Source organism: Phragmites australis, chromosome 13 (assembly GCF_958298935.1).
Source record: "Phragmites australis chromosome 13, lpPhrAust1.1, whole genome shotgun sequence".
NCBI classification, from domain to species: domain Eukaryota; kingdom Viridiplantae; phylum Streptophyta; class Magnoliopsida; order Poales; family Poaceae; genus Phragmites; species Phragmites australis.
In genome coordinates, this window is record NC_084933.1 from 26,909,015 (window position 1) to 26,933,187 (window position 24,173).

General features: G+C 43.9%; 2 protein-coding genes and 2 pseudogenes across 2 annotated transcripts; 1 reads left to right on the top strand and 3 right to left on the bottom strand.

The window, feature by feature from the left end:
• The first annotated feature begins 1,773 nt into the window (after positions 1-1,773).
• On the top strand, positions 1,774-7,185 carry LOC133887637 (uncharacterized; annotated as a pseudogene).
• An 86-nt stretch (positions 7,186-7,271) lies between these two features.
• LOC133889577 (uncharacterized) lies at positions 7,272-7,843 on the bottom strand. Its single transcript, XM_062330048.1, has 3 exons — positions 7,644-7,843; positions 7,452-7,540; positions 7,272-7,342 (listed from the first exon to the last, which is right to left on the bottom strand). The coding sequence occupies exons 1-3, from the start codon at positions 7,841-7,843 to the stop codon at positions 7,272-7,274; spliced, it is 360 nt and encodes a 119-aa protein (XP_062186032.1).
• Positions 7,844-8,146: 303 nt separating this feature from the next.
• On the bottom strand, positions 8,147-15,214 carry LOC133889282 (uncharacterized; annotated as a pseudogene).
• Positions 15,215-18,695: 3,481 nt separating this feature from the next.
• Positions 18,696-20,125, bottom strand: LOC133889281 (myb-related protein Zm1-like). Its single transcript, XM_062329791.1, has 3 exons — positions 19,868-20,125; positions 19,634-19,763; positions 18,696-19,548 (listed from the first exon to the last, which is right to left on the bottom strand). Exons 1-3 carry the CDS (start codon positions 20,004-20,006, stop codon positions 18,732-18,734), a joined length of 1,086 nt encoding a protein of 361 aa, XP_062185775.1. The 5' UTR covers positions 20,007-20,125; the 3' UTR covers positions 18,696-18,731.
• Between the last annotated feature and the right edge of the window lie 4,048 nt (positions 20,126-24,173).

A 24,173-nucleotide genomic window follows, 5' to 3' on the forward strand; every position in this document is an offset into this window, starting at 1 on the left:
ATATCCTTTGTCTTCACAAATCTGAAGTCTCAACCAATGCACCCTTCAAAAATGAACAATACAAAAATAATCAGGAGAAGGTGAAGCAGCTTGTTGTTACTTCTTTTTTGAGGGAACAGGTTGATGCTGTTAAAGAAACAAAGAAAGAACTAACAGCGATGCGGTCCAGACAATATCCATGATCGAATTGTCACCAGCCAAATCCAAGGTAAAGTTTTTTTTTTTTTCAGACCAACATCAAGGTGAAGTTCGTGAGGCTTTCTCATGTCATATGGATTAGTCTTTCTATTTCTGTGATCCAAAGATCGGATTAGGCATGTTATGGAATCTGAGAGAAAACTAGAGAAAAAAAAGACTCATGCAATAGTTTCCGCTTCTTTTTCACTTGATGTTGGTAAATGAAAACACTTTGTTTTCTCTGATGCAAGCAGACGGGAAACAGCAACCATATCTTCTGCTGGGCTTGCTATTTCGACAGGGAAGCCCCATCGTTGCCTTCTTGCCGCCGTGTGGGCCGCTAAGACTTGGGCAGCTCTTCTAGCCCATCACTACATATTACAGGCTCGCTATGGTCAAGTACCAGCCCATCTGAAAAGGCCCTAAAGCATGCCCACTGCCCACGGAGGCGTCAGTGGGGAACGAACGGAAAGGGAGTAGGTGGAAAAGAATAACATAAATCTGTATTATTTGATATTCGTATTTGGTTAAATATAAATACGGTAAAAAAATTATATCTAACTAACAAATGGATACGTATAGATATATTTGAATTCGTTTCCTAGATATGAATATGAATATATCTGAATTTGTTTTCCTAGATATGAATGTGAATAATATCTGTATTCGAATATGCAGAAATAATTCTCTAAAATATAAATATTAGTAACATAAAGCTATTATTTTATCTATTTCTCTTACTTAATTCTTTCGATCCTATCTATTCTTTACTATTTGATATTATATCATATATATACTGTAGCGATAAATCTAACATTTCATCTCTCATCTAATGCTCCGAAATAATGGAAGTCATGGCAATGTAGCAAAGATAGCTCAAGGTAGAGGATCAATCCACTAAAAATGAAATTCCTGGTGTTAAATTATCGTCATGCTTGTATCAGATAAATTTATTATTTTAATTTGCCGTTAAAGTTGTAGGATATTCGTGTACAACTGAATCTATTACGTATTTGAATGTGGATTCAAACAATCTAATTTATATTTGCATTTGAGGATATTCATATTTTTATTCATATTTGTATTAAAATATGGATAGTAATATGAAAAATGAATTATTAGATCTGTATCTGTTTCCACCCCTAAAGGTATGAACAATACTTAGATGTTTAAAGAAAGAGAACTTTAAACACCCATATGAAAAATTATAATTTTCAATACAAAACAATGACTATAAATACTTAAAAATTATAAAAAACAAAGACTACATATGCTTAAATAGAATTAAGCATCTTATTAACATTAATATAAATAACGATATTTAACTGGACATTTTACACTTTGTCTAAGCACGTATACTACTGCAGTTGATTTTTTTTTTCTTCCGTAGACACCTCTTGAACGAATCCAACTGCGCGCCGCGCGATTTCCGCCCACGCGGGCAGCACTTCACTTCCCCGTCCGTGGAGCGCCGGAGTTTAGCGTAGATTCCGCGGCCGCGGCGGCACCGACGCGCAGTCCGCAGATGGAGAGCGCGCACGGAGAGCGAGAGCCTCCGCCGGACGCGGAGTGCAAGGAGGTGGGAATGCTGCAAGAGATGATGCTCCGCGCTCGCCGGGAGGGGGAGGAGCCCCAGGTGCCGGACGAGCAGCTGCGCTCCAACGACCAGCTCCAGGAAGACGAGGTACTTTTGCTTGCTCCACTCCAGATTGCTTCGTGCGCCTCGCTGGTCGCGGATAACAACGCCGACCACCGCGTCGTTGTTCCAAACGCCGACTGCTGCGCTTGTTCGGAGTTTGGACCCTTGTAGGGCACTAGGGCAACGATTGTGCCAACTGCGACGGCTCGCGGAGGATTCGCCGCGGAAGAGTTCCACGTTCGATTTGTGAGCCTCGAGTAGGGCGCGATTGTCGTCTTGGAACTTATATGCGAAGGATTGATGCAGCACGGGTGTACACATAGGTCCTGGCTTGTTCAATTGTGGCTTAAGTGGATGGATCATGGATGGATGGGGTTGAGGCATAAAAACCAGAACATCTTGAAGCTACTTCCATTAGCGACTACAGTCATAAAAATAGATTCAGGTAAACTTTTAAATTTTTGACTAACATTAGCTTTCAAAATATTTAATACACTAAAATTGTTTATGCATATTTATCTAAAAAATGCTATCATAATATCACAAAAGTATTAGATTTTATAAACATATTTTAATATAAAATAGTGGTCAAAGCTATACATGAGAGGTGTGTTATCCAAAAGAGAGTAGTTACAATGATACATCTACACGCCGTTTTGTAGTCCTATTGTGATGTTAAGGTTGTCATAATGAGTAACTGTAACTTCAATGTAGGTTAAAATTTTCTACCCCGCCTATTAAGTAGACAAGCTGAGAGCATGTGTATAGCATTATTTTAATGGAATAGAAAAGACGGGTACAGGACCAGAACGATACTTTTGGGCTTATTTTTGGAATGCAGAAAGTAAAGTGATGAAATTGGTGAAGAACAACTATGCATGAATGGTAAACTAGACGCTCGACTTGTTTTCGAAAGTAAAATGATGAATATTGATTGTCTGAGATTGTGGCGTATCAAAAAATAAAGCATAATAAAATTTCTAAGTTTTCTGCTGATGTATTGTTTTCCTGTGATGGATGATTGCTTAGATACTGGCACCGGAGGCGATTTACGGAGACAATTTAGTCATTTTTGGTGAAAAGGCTGGACTTTGGTCTTTCCAGGTACATCTATTTTGTTTGGTCCCAGGCTCCCAGGAAACAGTATCTATCACAAACACAACTTCATTATGATATTTATTTCTTCCATTGTCGATTCTTTGCAGATTCATGTGCATTGTGAAATCGCAGATGGTATCAGTGTATGCGCAGAACTATTTCAGGGTGTTGATGATGACCCAAACAGTCAGTTGTTTCACACATTCAGTGTCCAGCACTTGGCTCCAATCTCACTGACATGTCTTATGCCTCTATCGTACCAAGCCATCGCCCTCCATACTTCACTCTCAATGTACAGTGGTTGGATAGCATGAAAGTTTCCTCCCTTTGTCGCATGCTGGACTCAATTTGGGCACAGCAACCTGGACAAAAAGTTGTTTATGAGTGGGTACAATGGCTGCAGAGCTCTGCACTTTCTCATCTCGGTTTAGATGATGAAATAGTCCTACGACAATCTGATATCATGATGGGTCTGGTGGATGTTCGGGCTGTTGGAGAGATTGTGTCCGTCGAGTCTGTCCTTCAATGGTTGATTAGCTACAATGAGGAGCAATGCCATGAATCCTTTTTAAGTGGCCTTCATGACTGCATGATTTGTTTCAGTGAGTATGCGGGTAAGTTGAAAGCTCCAGTTAATAATTGGGTACTCTTCCTAGAGTCCATCTCTTGCACTGCGTTCTGCATCAGATTATCTCCAGTTTTGATTTGAATTTGCGGCAGTCTGAGCATAATACTTTCAGTATTTATTTCCATCGCTTCAAAATTTTGTTTCCATCAAACTTAATTTTATTCATAATTCTTATTCAATTAGCAGCTTCTTTACCATGTTTGTAATTGGAAAATAGTAGAATATGTAGTAATTGACCAAAAATTGACGTATTCATGTTTCACCTTTATGGGGAATAATCACGGGCATTTCAAGTTACACCGAGTCTGGACACGTTAGATATTAAATCCATGTCTTTGATTCCCCTAAGGCATTAACTTCATAAAGCTTCCGTGCCTGCATTTCTATTGCTGGAGGTGCATGGAGACTTACTCAAGAATGCATGTCAAGGAGGGAACCGTGTTGAAATTGTTGTGCCCTGATGACAAGTGCAGGGGTGTTGTTCCTCCTAATCTATCGAAGAGGTTGCTAGGAGATGCCGATTTTGAGCGCTGGGAAAGGTTGGTTCTTCAGAAGACTCAATGGAAGATGTGGCTTACTGTCCAAGGTGTGGAACAGCTTGCCTGAAAGATGAGGAGAACAATGCCCAGTGCTCGAAGTGCTTCTTCAGCTTCTGCACCAGCTGCAGAGAACGTCGTCACATAGGTGATAGATGCATGACTCCAGAAGAAAAGCTTCGCTCCTTACAGGTAAAAAACGCAGCTATCAGGCTATGCTCTATACAAAATCATGCTAAATACTACCCTTTTCCCGTAACTGTTAGCTGTGAATGCCCGCTGTCGGACCCAAGTTTCAACACAAAATCCTGTGAACAAGAGTACTTCGTGGGTGCCATAACATGCTCTTAGATATTTCATTAAAGAGATTTTTTGTGTATCTTCAGAATTTATACAAAAATACTTTTATTATAGCATCGAAAGTTGATTTCTCTACCCACTTTTTTTTAAGCAACATGGCAGGTGCACTGCTCTTTCACATTAAGTAGAGAAGAGTTCAGAATAGTTGTAACAAAGGTTCTAAAGACAACTGGGCACTGCCTACATGAAATGAACCCAAATGGCCCAACACTATTACAACAAAAGGAAGACGAGCTACATGAATGGATCCTTTAGATCCCCTGGTGTTGACCCATCGTTGCTAATAGCCAGATGTTGATATCTTCCTTCGCCCTAAACACCACTTTCATGAAATCCTCTTCTCTTCCTTCGAAGATGCGCCGATTTCTTTCCTTCCAGATGTTCCACCATGCGTATAAGATTTTCCCCGCCCTTGCATTGCGCTCGTTGGTTGCTCTTGGTGCCGCTACCCTATGAATCCACTCCGAGAGAGTTTCGTGTGGCTTTGGCTCTACATAGTTTTTTGCAATATCACACCAAAGCCATACATGATTGGTGAGAAATTTGATGTAGGAACAGTGTAATGTTAGGTGTGATCTCAATCTAACTGTTGCCCTTGAGAATAGGGTAATAGTTGACCAACTCATGCCCATGATCGGTGGGCAACAACTAACCTAATGGCTTGGTCTCAGGCCACATTGTGCATAAGAAGGGATCCCAATGCCTCATGTTTGGCGATTTTGAGTGAGTTAGCGGTGGATACCCCTAAGAGACCCAATCCTAACCTAGCATGGGCAGTGCCTTGAAGACCAATGCCGAGCATCGGACAATCCCACTGCTAACCATCTATGTCGGCGATCACCCCGACGACACGGAGTCACCGGGCATCCATCCATCTACGGCGATCACAGAGGCTACACCAACAATGCCTGCATCAAGCAGGCGAGGGTCTTCGTGGCCTTAGAGGCACCTCTAATCGGGTTAGTCACGACTTCATAATGCGAATGAGGTGTTCATGCTTTTTAGGCTATATCGATCCGTAGTTTCACTTTAAGATTAGATGCAATCATAATTTCACCATGTAACAGTAGGTGCCCGACTGTTTCTAGCTCCTGGAGACACACAGAGCAGACCACACCATTGTCCATGCCTCTCGCATCCATGTTGTCGGCAGTGAGCAATTTGTCATGCATGGTCGTCCATGTGAAAAACCGAACCTTGGGCTCAGCATGCGCCTTCCAAAAGAACGTGTCCCGGAACGGTAGGCTTGCGCCATTGAACTGAATCACATATGTGGATTTTGCAGTGTAGGTACCAATGGGGGTCCATTTCTAGGCAACTATATCTTGCTGCCCCGGCTGTAAGTGAATTCCCTAAATCAACCTTCAACTTCAACGAATTTCTTCAACTGTTGGAAGTTTTTGATGCAATTTAAATTTGAAATCCACTGAGAGTTTGTAAGCTCATGTGCTACTGTTATGGTCTTATGTTTTACAAGGCTGAAAAGATTTGACACAAGTTGATCAAAACTGCATTGGCCAACCGAAGTATCCGTCCAAAATTTTACCCTGTTTCCATCACCAATTTGAACGGTAACTGAAGCTGGAAAGAGTTCTTTCTCTGTAGAGTCTAGCCAAACCGGGAAATTGCTCCAATGTCTAGTTGGATCCATCCAAGAGCACCATTGCCGCCCACTTTGTCATTACAAAACTTCAACTTTGTTGGTTTCTGGCAACAAAAAAATTACAGGATAAATATTCTTGCAATTATATCTGTATTCTGGATGTAGTAACCACTCGTACACTACTGTTGCTTTGAGGGTAGCATATTCTTGTACTATAACAAAACATGTTTTATTGATAATTTGTCATGGAGTTACATGCAATGAGAATTGTACTGCGATCACAATTTTGACTGCACTATTCAATTTATACTGGATCGTGCAAAGGTGTATCCTTCAAGCAAAGGCGACACTGCCAAGAGAATTAACTTTGTCAATGAAATATTCAGCATCAAGGAAGTACGTCGTGATGCTGTTCCATGTCTGCACTGCCGTACGGCCATCTCACGAGTATCAGGCTGCAACCACATGCTTTGCAGGAACTGTGGGAAGTCGTTCTGCTATGGCTGTGGCAAGGCAATAGATAGAAACCACACAAGGTACGGTCTTCCGAATTTGTGATAAATCCAGATTAAGTATAGTTTGTTAAGTATCATCTCCCGTATCTATTCTCTTGATACCACGTCTGAAACAATGATCCTCTTTGAAAGTGAGCAATGCAAACTTGATCAGGAGAAGCTGCCAGCGAAGCAGGGTGATGTCGTTAAGCAGATACAGCAAGAACTAACAGCGGAACGGTACATAAGTCATCCGTGCCCGAGTTGTCACCAACGAAATCCCAAGGTAAAGTTGTTGCCACTTTTTCATATCAAAGACTCTGGATGAGCAATAGATTCGCTCTTATCTGAATATCAAGTTAGACATGTTATATAATCTGACAAAAAATTGAAAAATGTAGACCAAGCTGTTGATAAACGAAAACATTGTGCCGTCTCTGGGTGTGAACAGATCGGAAACAACAACCATATCTTCTGTTCTGCGTGCCAAGTCCATTACTGCGCTCTGTGCCGGAAGGTGGTGCTGAAGTGCTCGGAGCACTATGATCTAATGGCGATCAGGCGCATTGGTTTCGACTTCTGACGTTCTTACTTGTTAGGGCAGAGAAGCAGGACATGTTTATTACAGTATGTCAGTGCCATTCCATGTATATATATGCAGTTTTAAATAGCATAGTTACAATTATTCTTAGCCCCGCCGGGTATATGACATCTCAGTCTAACCCCGTATGAAATTTTAGAGATGGCCGTCCGTCTCCGGAAGCGCAGGGTCCTCCCTTCGTTTAACTGACAGCACCCCTGGGACTTCTGCTCAATGACAAGGTATGCATGTCAAAGCGTTGGCATGTACGTCCTCATTTCTGTTCCAAAAATTACAAGGTGTAGCAGCATGGATTAGTATGGATTTAAAACTCACTTGATAATCTACGAGCCTGGTTGTTGGTGAGGAACGCGCTGAATATCCCAAGTTCAGTCTCATACATTACGCTCCGTGCTGCCTCGAAGCTAAGGTTAAACAAAAAAAAATATGAGAAGGATTAGTACAAAATAAGGGTTAAAAGGGAAGGTCAGAGCATCTGAATTTGGAGGGATCAGTTAACCAGGCAACCTGCCGAGCACAGTTGCGAGCAGGCGGTAGTTGTACTCCTCCAAGTCGTCCGCGCCTCGGTCGGGGACGCGGACCGTGGCCTCGAACAGGTGGACCTGCTGGCCTCTCGGTTTCGGCAGGTCGACGGCCGCGGCGCCGGCGGTGACGGCGAGCGCCGCCAGGATGGCGAGGATGGGCACCATTTTGCCACAGGTCTCCATGCTCGCGGTTGCACAGCTTTGCGGCTGTCGAAGATTTTTCTGTCTCGCTCACTTGAGAGGCAGGGACGAGAACTGGAGCCATGACCCTTTTTTATAGGTGCGTGTCCTGTCCTGGAGGGTTACATGTTCTTATTCGCGAGTTTGAACTGTTGCATAAAGCTCATTGAAGATCAACGTTTTTTGGCGTCCATAAGTGATGTCATTATGAGCAGTGATGCACATGCTTTGAGCGATAAATCAGGACAATAGCCAGCAACAAGCAACGCATGTTGCACAAACTGTTGGCTCAAGTGCTCAGCCGGCAGACCCAGGTGCTTTTGTTGCACTAACGAGACATAACAGTGCTGCACAATCTTACGAATAGAGAGAGGGACAGAACAATAACAGGAATGTCAGGAAAAACCTGGTGACTTTTAATCACCATGCATGACGACTAAAGTAGCTGCTGCATGTGAGTGAACCGGCAAGAAGACAGTCATATGCCAACTTCTGCTACCCAGTCACGCTCGCATGTAGCCTATCTACGGTTGCTGTCTTGCTGATCGGTTGCACCAAGCGTCGGATTCATCGTTCGACAAAAGGCAGAAGACCCATGGTGACGACGGATCAGATGCTAGAAATTGTCGAGCCCCACGCATTCCGGTGACCCGTAGTGCCCCGTCTTCTTGTCCTCGATATTCCGTCTGCACAGCGTGCAGTAGTTGGCCCGGCACGCCCAACAGAGATGTACTTCTCATCTTCCTATGAGCAGAAGATATACTTCTCGTCATCACATTAGGCAGGCAAAATTCAGTTTTCTATACAGATCGAAAACATATATATATCCTAGGTTTCGTTACCTTGAAATTTCTTGCACGGCATTTGGGACATCTCACGGTTCCACCAATCGGCATTTCGCATCTGACGTCCAGGTTGCATCGCTTCCATCTGCCTCTCCCACTCCGCTATGTCTCTCGCCGCAAAGAGCTTGCAGTCCCTGCCCCTACAATGGAACGAGTTGTGGTTTTCTTTAAAAGATGTGCGGATTTGCTATTATGCCAAATCGTACTTGCATAAAGATAGGTAAACCAGAAATCCTCGATTCCTTCCCTTGTTTTAAAAGAAGCGAAAAAAGGATACTGGATGGTCCATCATCATGTTCAGAACCATCAAAACATCCTAGATCCCTGGTACTAGCATTAGGTGATGAAAGCTTAGCACACACTTCGACGCCCTCAGCCACATCATAACGTATGTAAATCTGGAATAAATAAATAAACCATCAAAGCCAGATCCCCACCATCCACGAATAATTGGAACGACATTCATGGCCAGCACAAGAAACCTGGAAATAGCGGAGCTTTCCTTTGTTTTCAAATACAGCCAGATCATACCCATATATTGCTTCCAATGCCATCAGCTGCAATGAACAATTATCTCAAGTGAGCAAACAGATGCTCACGCTCAACGACGCGATTCTAAAGAAACAACGTTTGGATCTTCGATCAATGCTCCGCCAGAAGTTTGAAGCAGCGCAACCCTTAAGCCGAAATTTCAATCCCACCAAACCATTTTTTTTAGACCAACAGTAAAATCAGTAATCATATGTAAACAGACTATCTCCCTCTCATAATTAAATGCAATTTATCTGGTGGTAGTTCTCTACAGATCATTTCTTAGAAATCAAATTCTACAAGTCTAAGCAACAGATTTCTTACCAACCAAAAAACACACAAACTTTACTTTTTAAGAGAAAAATAAAAACCACAACTTGCAAGTTTCGTCAAAACCCCCCAAAACCCTGCGATTCCAAATCCCCAACTCATCATTGTGATCCTACAAACAGATCAACGGCACTCCGACAAGCATCGTAGAACACATCAAGATCATAAGTTCCAGTAAAAGAATTCCAATCCGATCACTAGATTAGTATACTAGACCTCGTCCTCCTGCCGCTGCTGGTTGTCTCTTTATCTCATCTTCCTCCTGTTCCTCCTCGGCGCGGAGGCTAAGTTCCACCGCCGCAGCCGCCGCTGCCTCCTCCAGCATCGATTCCGCCTCGGCCGCCGCCACCCACGGTGAGTCCAGGTCAAGCACGCCCTCCTCCTCGCCGCCACCTTCGCATGCCGCCGGCCTCAACTCCGCGCCGCCCGACGTGGAACAGGACGACGAGGAGGCCTCGTCCGAGAAGCGCCCACCGCGGAGGGGCTCTAGTGCCCACGGCGACGCGGTGCCGGCGGAAGCTGATGCCGCCATGGCGCGAGCTCGGACACTCTGGAGTATGGAGTCGTATGTGTGCTCTCGTTTTCCTCGTCCCCTTCGGAAAGATTTTGGCTCAATATTATTATTTTTTAGTAAGAAAATGCTGTCTGCCAAACGGGGATGACCGGATGGGCCTATGCCGTAATATGCGTAGAGTTGGTCCAGCACTGCTGGTAAAAGCCCAAAGGATAAATTCTCGGTACACATAGCTGACATTGCTTTTCTCGTTTTATTTTAGGCAAGGAAAAGACAGAAACAATTATTAAAATTTCGAAGTACTTGCAGAAAAAATTTTCAATTCATTTTGTCAGGAGCCTTGCCAACGCGTACCACTCTACCACAAATTATGACATCCACTCTCGTACTTGAGAGATGGTAGAGTAGGCTAGTGCTCTTACAAATTACGGATCCGTTTGATTAAAGGGTAAGGTTAGATACGATAGTGTCATCTTTATTTTTTAAGATGTGATGATATAATTTTTTTATTGGATAGATGGGATGACCTAGTTTTCTGTTTGATTGATAAAATTAGTGCGGATAGGATAAACCGGTTTTCTATTTGGTTGGATAAATTGGATGAGTTTAGTTGGTTATGATGATCTTTTGGTAAACTTATTTCTTGATCGTAGGTTTTGTGTATGTTTAAATTTACTGAATTCAAATTGAATTAAAAAGAGAATATCGTATCAAATGATAAAAATGGGTCAGGTATCTCGTATTGGGCCAGATTGCTCTTGCAGGCACCACGGCCCATCAAAGCCCAGTATGGGAAGATAAGTTTCTTACGTTCTGCCGGTCGTCCTTAGCGTTCGTTTTTGGGAAGGTATTAGTAGAACTTGTTCCTCCAAAAAAGAGAAAATTGCAAATATGCTTCTATAATTCACTTTAAATTGCAAATGCCCTCCTAAGAGTAAAACAGTTGTATTTACCATCCTATAAGTCTAACCCTATTATAAAATCCCTCATGAGAATTTAACTTGATGCCATGTTAACATATTTGCATTAGTGTGACCTCGACTACTCTAGGTAGGCTGTCAGAATGGAAATATAGGGATAGGGAAGGTCTAACAGTGCGCTAAAGTCCATTGAATCAAATACACACTTGTAATTCCTTCCACAGATTAAACCAAAAGGAGAAGTTTAGTGGGATGTGACATGTAGCTACACCATCTCCAATCATCTCTTATCTATGCTATAATCTAACGTGAAGCACTTGAGGTCATATTATAGAAAATATGTTAACATGACATTAAGTTAGAGCCTTAAGAGGGATTTTGCAACAGTATTAGTCTTATAGGGTGCTAAGCGCAACAATATTACTTGTAGGGAATATTTGCAACTTCATGCGACTTAGAGGGGGTATTTGCATTTCCCCACTGAAAAAAAGCGGAGCTGCAGTGTTATGTTGTTAGTCTGTCTTTTTGCGACGAACTTTGCCACTACCTACCATTTAGGACCGTGAGATCTGGATCAGATGGCCTAGATAACCTGTGCACTGTGGCGTTGCTAATGACGCGAACGGTTTATAACTGATCCATTGATTAATAGCATGGCTAATGACGCGAACGGTTTATAATTGACCCATTGATTAAGTTTCTACGCACTCCAATAGGCCTTTTCTTTTAATATTTCTTCCGAGTGCTTCAAGATGCTTTACACCACCTCCCGGTTCATTTGTTAAGTAGCCTACTCCAATCCCTCTTTAATGCCCTCCAGATTTGTGGAGCTAAAGCTCTGCTAAGCAGGGACTATATATATAATGTGAAGTTGGAAGCTGGAGCTCTCCCAGACCGGGTTTTAGTAGCAGCTCAACTAGTAATGTCAACAGCAGTGATGCAAATGCTTCGTGCGACAGATCATGACAGTATATAGCCAGCAAGGGTAGCAATTCCGAAGTCCGAACTGCCGTGTGTTGTTCTGAGCAAGCAATGCATATTGCACAAACTGTTTGCACAATTGCTACACAAGTGCTGAGCTTACCGATTCAGGTGATCTTCTTGAACTTGCGAACGGAGACAGAACAGTATTATGGAAGACCGCGGCAATGGGAGCGCTGATCCGGTGCTAGAAGTTCCCGAGCCCGACGCACTCCGATGACCCGTAGTGCCCCGACTTCATGTACTTGTCCTCGACCCTCATTCTGCACAGTGCGCAATAGTGGATCCGGCATGCCCAGCAGAAAATGTACTCCTCATTGTCCTGGATGCATATGGTCATTGGTTAGATGCAAATATATACTGACAGGCAAATCAGTGTTCGTTGCATTGGCGATCAGCGATCACCACCCTCGTGAAATGAAACAAATGCTGCAGACTGAAAATATTGGTCTCGATGGTACCTTGAAATTTTTTTGACGACATTTTGGGCATCTGACGGTACCACCTATTGGGCTTAGTTGAACTCGTTTCCGGCGTCCAATTTGCGCTTCTTCCATGTGTCTCTCCCACGGCGTTACGTCGGTATACTCACGTAATGGACGGGTTGGCACTATATTTGGTCAAATCAAGCGCGCATAAGGATAAGCCGGCGTGAGACCATAGATGCCTTAGAATGGCCTACCGGAAATGGCCATAGCCACTGATGGCCCTGCCACAGCGGAAGCAAAGTAACTGACCGCAGTTGCCGCACGACATCTTGTTGCACCCTTCTGTTTTGATAATGGGCATTCGGCATTTCGGACATAATTGAACATCGTTGAACAATTTTCTGATGGTGAGCAGTTCCCGCGCCATCTCCTTATCAGACATCCTGCCTGACGCCTGCAAACAAACAAATTGCAGACAACAAGCGGAAGATATTCGGTAAAATGATAGTATTCTGAAACAGTCAACACATAACTCAGCAGCAAGTTGGTAGCAAAAGCTTATCATGTCCTCGGATCTTTACAGATTGCACATCAACTGCATATTGTATCATTGAGGTATTTAGTAAGGAGCGTCCAGATGTTTGGTACAAGTTTACTACTGCGAAGATGAGGATCAACTGCAAAGCATAAATGAAAGAGATTTTAGTGCATATCTTGCATTTTACCTGCTGGCGCTGGATCTTTTCTTCTGGAGTTAGACACTGCTTCCCTGGATGGATGGCATGGTTCCTTACAGAGAGAGCAGATGATAAGGCAGCATTTTGGGCATTGTGCATTGTTGCTCTCATTTGCCAAGCAACCAATCGCACACCTTGGACAGTAAACCACATCTGACATGGAGTCCAATGCTTTCTGAAGAACAAGCCTATCCCAGCGTTCAAACTCTTCTTCGGAAGCCTCTTCAGTACATATGGGGGAATAGAAGCATCGCACTTGGTATCAGGGCATACCAGCTGAAACACACTACCTTCCTTGACATGCATTCTGCATAAGGTCTCCATGCACTCAACGCAAAATAAGTGTTGGCATGAAAGCCTGATGAAGTTTGAGCCTAATTGTTCCAGAATTAAAGTTAGTTACAGAAAAACAAACCTATGAAAGTGCAATTCAGTTTCAACTTTCAAAAGACAATGCTTGGAAACTGCAGGTTCAATGGCTCTTAGTAGATACTATGTGAAGCATGAAAATTGCAGCCAGGTATTGGTTACTACTGTATGTCAGCATCAAAGGGATTAAAGACTCCAATGAATTTGATCTTGAGATAGCATGGTTATCTCCGTTGTTGGTTACAGTATCTGGGCCTAGTGTCATTTTGCCATCAAACCAGAGATGTGAACTAGAAGAATTACACAGCCACTCAACCCACTGATACACAACTTCCTGCCCCGGCAGCTCTGCCCATATGGTGTCAAGCATCTCACAGAGTTGAGAAGCTTGAGGCCCATCCATCCACTTAAAAGTGACAGTGAAATATGGAGGATCTTTGCTAGGATACGACCGTGGAAGCAAGCATGTCAATATCAAAGGAGGCAGGTAATCAAAGTTGCAATTGTAAGAGAATGCATCTGGTCCATCACCATGTCCTGTACCATCAGAACATCCTTCATCTTCGGGATACACATTAGCTGATGAAAGTTAGCACAAACTTCAACGCCATCGGCTACATCATAATGTGTGTAAATCTGGAATAGAATAGACAAATTATCAAAGCTATCCACCTTACAAGAATAATTGAAACGATACTCGTGGCCAACTCAAGAAACCTGGAAATAGCGGAGCCCTCCTTCGTTTTCAAATACAGCCAGATCATCCCCATATATTGCCTCCAATGCCATCAGCTGCAGTAAACGGTGAGCTCAAGTAAGCAAACAGATGCTCAGCGACGCAATTATAAAGTAAGAATCTTTGGATCAACCCTCAGACAGAACGTAGAAGCAACACAGTTCCTAAGTTACATATCTCACAGACCATCGAGACATTTTTTCCCTCAGAGCAATTGCTAACGAAATAAGCAATTAGTAATCACACGTCAACCTGATAGTTAGCTCCCTTGCCTAAATGCAACCTATCTGGTGGTACTAATTATCTACGGATCGTTTCTTCGAACTTGAAATATTATAAATATAAGAAGCAGATTTCTTACGGGAAAAAAGCCACCTATTTTTCCTTTTAAGAGAAAAGTCCTATTTTTCCTTTTAAGAGAAAAATAAAAAATCGCAACTTCGCTAGTTTATTCCCCCAAAACCCTACGAATAGATCAAGTGCATTGCAACCAAGGCACCAAGCATCGCAGCACACATCAAGATCATCAAGCCAAGCAAAATTTTCAATCCAATCAGCAGATTAGTATACTAGACCTCGTCCTCCTGCCGCTGCTGGTTGTTTCCTATCTCATTCTCATCTTCATCCTGCTCCCCCTCACAGCTGATTTTTAAGTGCCGCTACAGCAGCTTCCGCCGCGATCGCCGCCGCCTCCAGTATCGATTCCGCCTCGGCAGCCGCCACCCACGGAGAATCCAGGTCGAGCACGTCCTCCTCGCCGCCCCTCTCGCATGCCACCAGCCTCAACTCCGCGGCGCGTGACGTGGACAGAGGCGAGAACGAGGAAGGTTCGGTCGAAAATTCCGGGGCGGCGCCGCGGTGGGGGTCCAGCGCTCGAGGCGACGTGGCACGGACTGACGCCGCTGCCATGGCGCGAGCTCGGAGCGTCGGAGTCGGCGTCGTACGTGCGCTCTCGCTTTTGTTGCCCCCTTGGTTTTTTTTTTTTTTTTGAGAGAGAGAGCGGATCACTAGCGTTGTTATTGCGGGCCGGGCTTTTGTAACCAGAGGAGAGAGAAAAGCCAACACACGGAAAGATGGGCCTGAAGCCCACACCGCTACTTGTAATGTCGGCCCAACACTGTTGGGATCAAAAAGCCCATGGACAAATTCAAGGGAGAAGTAACATACAAATATACAATGCCTTCCCTCCGTATAGGAAAGGAATTCGAGGACAAATTTGAAATCAAATTTGAATTTAAAAGCGCTCACAAAAAAGGATTTCAAATTAATTTGGTAGGGGTCGCGCGAACACGTACCATCTCTGCCACAAATTATGATGTCCACTGACTTAGGTCATGAGACTTCTTGATCGCCCATAGACCCTGTTCAGGTAAGTATGTTTCTATGGTACCCTGCATTATGTTTTGTATCTACTCTAGGGATTAAAATTTAATTAATATTTCAATGAAATTTCATTAATTTCAAAGGGAAACAAAACATCTAATTTTGGGATTTTGTTTCACTAGCATATGGGACTCACGGAGCAGAGGACAAAAATAGACTAAAATTTCAATGAAATATCACGAATTCTGGTCTTTTCGTCAGTGAGCAGAAAAAATTATAAAATAAAATTGAAATCCCTATCCTCCTCTCTACCTCTCTCCTCCTCTCTCTCCTCAAACAGTACCGTACTAAATCTTTGTGTTTCTTATGGTAGGTGGGTCACTATTCTCATTTTGGACCTGTTGGGCCTTCTGGGGCGCGCATGACCCATCCTAGCCCACCACAGGACTCTACATGGTACTGATACTGCGGCAGTCTGGATAGGCTTTCCGCTCACTTTTTTATAGGATTTCTACTCTCTTTTTTAAATACTATCTCTAATCATATTCTCTTTATTTTGTTTTTTATTTTTCTCTTCGTTTTTTTTCTTATCTTCAATAGCTTTTTTTTAAGAAAATCATGAAGAAAATATAAGAGAGAAATCTTTCGTAAAAAAAACTGTAAAGATAAGTCGTTAAAAAGTTGAAGAAAATAAAAATTCTTTTAAAAAAGAACAGAAAATCGATGAAGATAGTCTTAGGAAGAGCGATTGGCAGAAGTACACTAGACCATATTTTATCTTTGGTGGAGTGCTTCGAGATGCTACACACACATAACTCCTATTCAGGGGCGACCCCATGATGTTAGGTGGTGCGCATATGAAGCAAAGAAATAATATATTTATATATGACGATTCTATTTTACATCATTACGCATATCCTGTAACATCAGTTACAATCTAAAAAATTGCAAGTTATAACTTGTTATATAGATCAGTTACAACTCAGTCTCTAACATGTACCAAACAACATGAGCCAGCCAACCAGCTTGTACCACGTCATCCATCATCTACTCACCAGAGAGTTGTATGTGGAGAAATTTTTGTTGATTCGAATCGTTAAAATGCAATATCTCTAGAACCACAGATTCAATTCTCGATCCGTTTGATGCATATTGTTGAAAACAATGTGCTTAACAAAATAAGACCTATCGAGACTATATTTTGATGAAGTTTTATAATCATAAATGAGTTACGTCCATGTAATTACAATATAGTGAACATCGCAGTGACAACATGGTGAACATTGCAGTTACAACATTTTGAACTGCAGTATTCTCTGGTGGTGGTAGGCACTTTAGTTACAACATGGTGAACTCTTTAGTTACAACATATGAATACTTCAGTTGCAACATAGTCAAGCAGTACAGTTGCAACATGAAAAAATAAAATCAAATTAATTGCATCATACAACTAAAAATAATTACAATAAAGTGAACATTATACTTACAACATGGTAGACAATCTAGTTACAACATGCAAATAGTTGTAATCGCTCTATCTGGAGTTACAATCACTCTATACTACATGTTGTAACTCATCTATACACCTAGTTGTAACTGGTTGCAATTCGCTACTCACGAGGTGAGAACGTGCTAGGTCATCCAGTGGACCCGCGGGGTAGGTGGAGGGGAGCACGCTGGGCCAGTGGGCAGTTACAATACAGTATATGATGAGTTGTAACTCGTAAGTTACTATTATGTGCCTGTACGCATGCTGCACATACGCTACGCATAGGCACAGAATAGCAACATAGTGTGTGTGTGTGTGTGTGTGTGTGTGTGTATATATATATATATATATATATACGACGAGGTTATTATGCGTCTATGCGCAGTTGCTATTCACACTGCGCATATCCCTAGTTACAACCCAAAACACTATGAGTTACAACTTGTTAGGTAGATCAATTACAACTTCACGTCCAGAAATACATAATTGCAACAAAAAAAGCTAATACTGTGAGTTACAACTTGTTTCGCACCGCGCACATCACCAGTTATAACCGAAACACCGTGAGTTACAACTTCACGTCCATAATTACATAATGCAACACTAGAAGCTAACACTGTGAATTACAACTTGTTATTCATACTACGTACATCCCCCAATTACAACCTGAAATACTATAAGTTACAACTTGTTAGATAGACAAGTTATAACTTCACATCTATAAATACATAATTGCAACACGAAAAGCTAACACTGTGAGTTACAACTTGTTATTCGTACTGCGTACATCCTACGATTACAATCTGAAACACTATAAGTTATAACTTACAGGATGTACGCGAACATGAACTACAGTGAACATACCTGTAAAATATACATGCAATATACATACATATATATAAGTATATGTACATACATATACATACGTATATATAGCAATGCATCAATTTTATTCTAGCTTCACCCCTCCTGTTATTTTTGTTAGGTAACCCACTTCCTTATCATGTTGCTTTATGATGATGTCCCAGTCATGCAATTTGTTCACCCAAAGGCATGGCCTCGCGTGTAAACCAGAGCAAAAGGCAGAGCATGAGAGTAGAAAAACATGAGCGGCAAGTGAGAAAAAGGAGACGGAAAAAATAGAAGAAAGGCCGGCGACATCACAATGTCAAAAGGGCAATTCCCCAATTGGATGCTGGTCAATGTACTCATGCCTAGTCTGAAAGCCAAAGCCAAAGGCAAAGGTGCAGCCAGGATAGGATGGGAGTAGGAACTCGATGATACACTACAGTGACGACATGCCTGCATTTCAGTCTTGTAGTAAGGATAAACAATGTACTAGTCCAGTAGTAGCTAGCAGTGCTACGCATCAGTACTTAGAGTCGTTGTTTTTATACCAATTGGAAATTGCAGATAAGTTGTGACTGCGTTGCACAATCCACTCTGCCAAACACTGCCTGCCCAAAAATAGTACTCTTACCATTCGTATGTGCGTACTAGCATATTTTTCACTACGCCCATGGTCTTTACATCGAGGTATTGGTATTGAGTTTGTACTCTGCCCTTGTACAATTATACAAGTATTATGCTGGTGTCGATCGTAGCCGAACGATCGTGTTGATGCTTCTTTTTCCTCAATGGCGTGCTGATGGTTTCTATCTAAAAAAAACCACAAACGGATAATAATCTCATAGATCCATCTGGTTACTTGTAAGAACAACAGAGTATTGGGGTCCCTGGATCGTGGTGGGAGTGGGCCCCGCTTGGAAGTAGCACGACACTGGGTCCTGCGCCATGGCAGGAAGTGGGTCCGGGTGAGCAACCTGACCCAGTGGGCCCATCGGATACTGGTAGTGGTAGTCCTCCATGGGGCCCCACAGGCCTAGTTCCCTCTCCAGGTTCTCCAACCACCACTCCTTTCCCTCCTCCTCGTGGCTGGTCGTGCTGGCGACGTTCGGCTCTGTTGCATTGCCCTGGCACGGCGCCGGCGTTGCGGCGAACGAACCGGCGCCGCCGCCGCCGCCGTCGATGATGCTCCACAGCTCCTGGTCGATGTCGATCTCCGGGAGCTCGAGCACCTCGTCCACGCCGCCGCGGGCGCACGCCGGCGGGGACGTGGACGAGGCGCAGGGCGACGCCGGCACGGACACGACCGGGCAGTAAGGCTCCGGCATGGGGTCCACCAGTATGTCGAAGTCGAAGCCTGGGTCGTCGAGCATGGGGATCTCGATCTTTTCCAGGTCCAGGTCGTCCGGCTCCTTGCTCGTGTTGCTCTGCTGCTCGACGGAGTCGCCGCTGGAGCAGTTGGTCGTCGTCGTGGACGAGGATGACGACGGCGACGGCGAGGGGACCGGCACCTCGGAGCCTGCGGCTTTCTTCTTCTTCTTGGTGCCGGAGTTGTTCTCCTCCCCGCCCGGCGACACCCGCTTCTTCAAGTGCGTGTTCCAGACGTTCTTGATCTCGTTGTCCGTCCTGCCCTGCAAGCACGACGCAATCTTCGACCACCTGGACACAATTTGATCGAACTCAATCAGTCTCAACTTCTCGGATTCAATAACGGCGGTTGAATTCTGCGAACACTGCACCCTACTTGTTGCCGAGCAAGCCGTGCAGCTTTATGATGGTCTCCTCCTCCTCGGCGGTGAAGTTGCCGCGCTTGAGGTCCGGCCGGAGGTAGTTGATCCACCGCAGCCGGCAGCTCTTCCCGCACCGCAGCAAACCTATGGGATTCACAAACCATTAGAATTTCCATGCATGCGTGTGGAGAGGATCGACTAGCACACTGCTCGCGACGCCGTCCGGCCGGCCGGGCGCACGTACGTACCTGCTTGCTTGGGCAGGGCGCGCCAGTTGGCGTGGCCGTACTTCTGAATGTACGCGATGAGCCGCATGTCCTCCTCCGGAGTCCACGAGCCCTTGTTCAACCCGACCTTGGCGCAGCACGGTGCCCGGCCTTTCCCCATCCGTCCTGGCTGCGCGCAACACCTCGAGCTGCTTCGCGTGCTCGGTTCGGTCGATTGCTCTGTGCCTCGCGCTCTGCTCGATGCTGCGACAGTGCCCCGCTTGTGTCAGACGTGTGGAAAGCTGCAACCGGGACACCAGCAGAGCCAGGCGTATATATACGCGCGCGCGCGGTGAAATGCTGGTGGGCTGGTAAGGGACTCGCGACTCGCGTCCCTTTGACGTGCGCGACGCCGACAGCGCGCGACAGGTGGCCCAGGCCGCGGCCGTGTCGCGCTCCCGGCACTGACGGCCCCATCGCGCAGACTCCCCTCACCAAACCCCTTCTCACGACGGAGCCTGCCTACAGGCGTTCCTGAACTCCTCCGGCGAATCCCTAATGAAAAAGAGAGGGCCCGTCCCGTGGCCATTGGTTTCCGCGGGCGTGCCGACGTTGCACCGGGCGTGGCCACTCGGCGGCCGCGATCGCGTGGGCTCCTCGTGCGATCTTGGTGGGGGCCTTGCTTGCCCAGCTGGGCGCCTGAGCTGGACCCCAGGTGCCGCTCGGCATCGCGCGGCATTTCCCCCGACTGGACATGTGTAATTGCTTGTTGTGGCGTGAATTGAATTATGCGACACGGTTGCATCAGACTGTGGGTAAGTGGGTTAATGGAGGATCAGGAAAAAGCATGTTTGGTGAAAGCGATCAAGGAGATTACACAGGACAGGATGGCTGAATATGGCATCTTTCTTTTCTGATTTGTCGAAATCAACATAAATGGCAGGGGACAGAGAGCAAGTTGAGCACTTTGCTTGAAACCAAATCTATTGGAGCAGTCCGTGCTGCTATTTCTGAACCTTGTTGATGGGTCTTTCAGTAGGGCTTACTACTAGCTTGCAAATAGGATAAACTAGACATATGGTCTAGTTCTTTCATACACAAAAGGAACGAGGGAGATTAAAGTGGACTACAACTTGGTAACAAATGGTTAGATGCTAAAAATTATTACATTTTACCTAATTCATTGAAGAAAGAAAGGGGGGAAATTCAGGGTACGGTCTGCTATGAATAGCAAAAGGATTGCTGAAGTTTTCAATATCTGCAGCTGCCTGCAGAGGTCCTATCTTTAAACCGTCATTTCTAGAAATTCCATCAACAGTAGAGGCATTAAGAGATGGAGAAGATGTTATAATTAGCCGTTGAAATGTTCTGTGAGCAAAATTGGATACTTTGCTTAATCTTAAAGGATACATAAATTGCAAAAAAAAAAAAAAAAAAAAACTGCTGGCATTTGGTACGTACTTAATTAATTGTTTTCCCCTAGTTAAGATGTTGATATCAACGTTGCTATAGAAATTGACAAATTGTGAAAAAAATATGTCTGTTCTCTAACAGAAACAGATACGTACTCTGGTTCATGTTTATGCATATTTTCGGAGAAATCATTTTTTAAAAATAAGTTTATGCATAAATTTGCTTTCAAGATAACCTCATCGTATCAAGCTCCCTTCCTTCCAAGCCGTAACTACCACCTACTCGTGCATTGTTCAAACGAAATTAGAAAAAAGAAAGAGAAGAAATGGTCTGCCTACTCGTTGTCTTTCTTCTGTACGACTGACTCTAGTTGTTGATCAAACATCAAGCTGATTCGCTGATTAAAATTTTAACTTATTGAGTTGGTCACTTATCAGTGCAAGCACGCAATATGTAGCTGTTCCAATCCACAACTGCACGTCTACATGATTCGTGATGTTACCCGAGGCCAGAGTGGAAGGAATTCAACTTCGCTTATGTATATATATCCATCCAAATTTATGAAAAGGCTTGGTAATCTACCCGACCAATCAATGCCTGTTGGATCCAAGAACAGTAGAACACTTGAGAGTCCAGAGTTCTTACCTCGAAATGCATGCTTTTTTGTGAAAGCAAATTCTTGGGTATGCTTGACTGGCTGCCAAATTTAGCAGGATGCTCTGACCAACCTACTACATGCATGCACATACACACACGACGGGTGCTTCGTCGTCTTTGTTAGTCATCGTGGTCAATGTAACATACAACTCACAACCCTCACAGTTGCAATATGGAAATGAACTGCGTGTTTCATCCGTTTAAAAAACAAACTGTGCGCGCGCTCGTCGCAAAATATTTCCAGGAGCAATGGACAAAGGACGATCACATTTTTTCGTTGGAGTCTTGATTCCTTTAGTGAGTCCGACAACAGCGCTAATCTGACACAACCATTCTAAAAGAACTGAAACAAGATTCAGAATCTTGAGACCGTTATAAAATATTTTACAGTAGTTGTTGGCCGCACCTCTCTTTTTTTCAACTGCAAATTGCATGCAACTAGCAGTTGCATCTTCCATGTATGATGTACTATGTATATACTACGATGGTTTCTGAAAATAAATAAAAATGTTTTTGGTGAGGACTAAACTGGTGCCCTTCAACAACCAGTCCCTTTCCAGCCGGAGACTGTAGATTCTTGTGTGTGGACAGCCAATGGCTCAAGTCTTTGAGTTAGGGTAACCAACATTTATCGCCGTTTTACCTTCCCTGCACCTAACCCTTGACATGCTTTCCCTGATTGTGGAAAGGGACCGGTTCTACTTGGACTTGTATCGTGTCACCGTGCGCGGCTCGACCGATTGATTGGCCGCGTTGGTGCCGGAGAAGCAGAATGGAACACCGGGCTTTCGTTAAAGTTTCTTGACCTGCTGGCTCTCAGATCCCCTACCTATATCTGAATGACATTTTAGCTAACCTCATCGGTGACGCGTTAGACCGAACAGCAATCGCGTGAGAAAGACGAGAGGGACAGCACCTGCAAGCATCGCAATTCACAGGTGTGCGCAAAAGCAAGGCTAGCCAGCTGTATGAGTTTGGAACTAAATATGCGATGATGTGAATATTGAGTAGCTGTTTTGCTACATCAGTCACCTATGCTTGATGTACGATCCCGTCAAGATCAGTGCTCTCGACCGAATCATATTCCTACCATCATCAACGGGGAGGCTCGGGTTCGAGGTTTACACAGCCCTAACCTTAGACAAATGGAGGGGTGGCGGAGGCCGAATGGTGGGCAGCAGCGACAGTGATGTTGCCAGCCACCGGAGAGAGAGCGGTGGGCAGAGCTAGAGGCAGCAATGGCAATGGGTACAATACTTTATGTCCCCGTGAGTAAATCCTCATACCCGTATATGCACCCATTTCCCGTCATGGATAAAAACTGAAACTCGCACCGGTCACCTGTTGGTATCACATACTCACAGGCACGCCTGTATATCCACAATATTGTAAACAAGCATTGAACATAAGATTAAATATGTAATAATAATATCATCAATTCAAACATGTATATCAACAAAGATAATGAACGAGCATCTCACAGATACATCATACATAATATGTATATCATATTAGTATATTATAATATAGTTCACATATACAATATATTGTTTTATAATTTAATCATGCTTAGTGCAACATAAACGAACATTGTTTAACAACACAACAAGTCTAGCCATGTAAATAAATATCAATAAAGATTGTGTGGAGCGGGTATACGAATGAAGCGGGCAGAGGTAAGACAATTTCAACCCGTCTCATTGTACCCATTGTGTTCAATTTCAACCCGCACCCATACCTACGGGTAAAAATATGAACCTAAACTTGCGCTCGTTAGGGTTTTTAATTACCCATGGACACGTGAGTAAAATATGCCCATTGTCATCCCTAGCTAGAGGATGGCACGGTATATGATCGAATGAGGAGGAAGGAATGGTACTGAGAGGTGGTGGCGAGTGGGGAGATAACCGTTACAACAGTAGCAAGCTGCTGAAACCAGGAAGAAGGACGGAAGGGAAATTTTCCCATACGTATACATATATGACTTATCAAGACTGTTCATTTATGTTGAGATTTATGTTGGAGGAGTAGGTGAAAAAATTATAGGGCGGATGAGGAGAATTAAGGGATGAAAGACTTGTAACACTCTGCCTCTAAATTTTGTTGACAGCCTAGCTTACCTGTGGGATAGGCTCGCAAAGTATAGCACATATCTTGTATTTTCATCCTCACTTTGTGATAAAGGATTAACCCAAAGATACTATGTTTGGAATGCGAAGATTTATAAGCTAGCCTCGACCTATATAAACTATCAATGTGATACAAAACTCATCACACC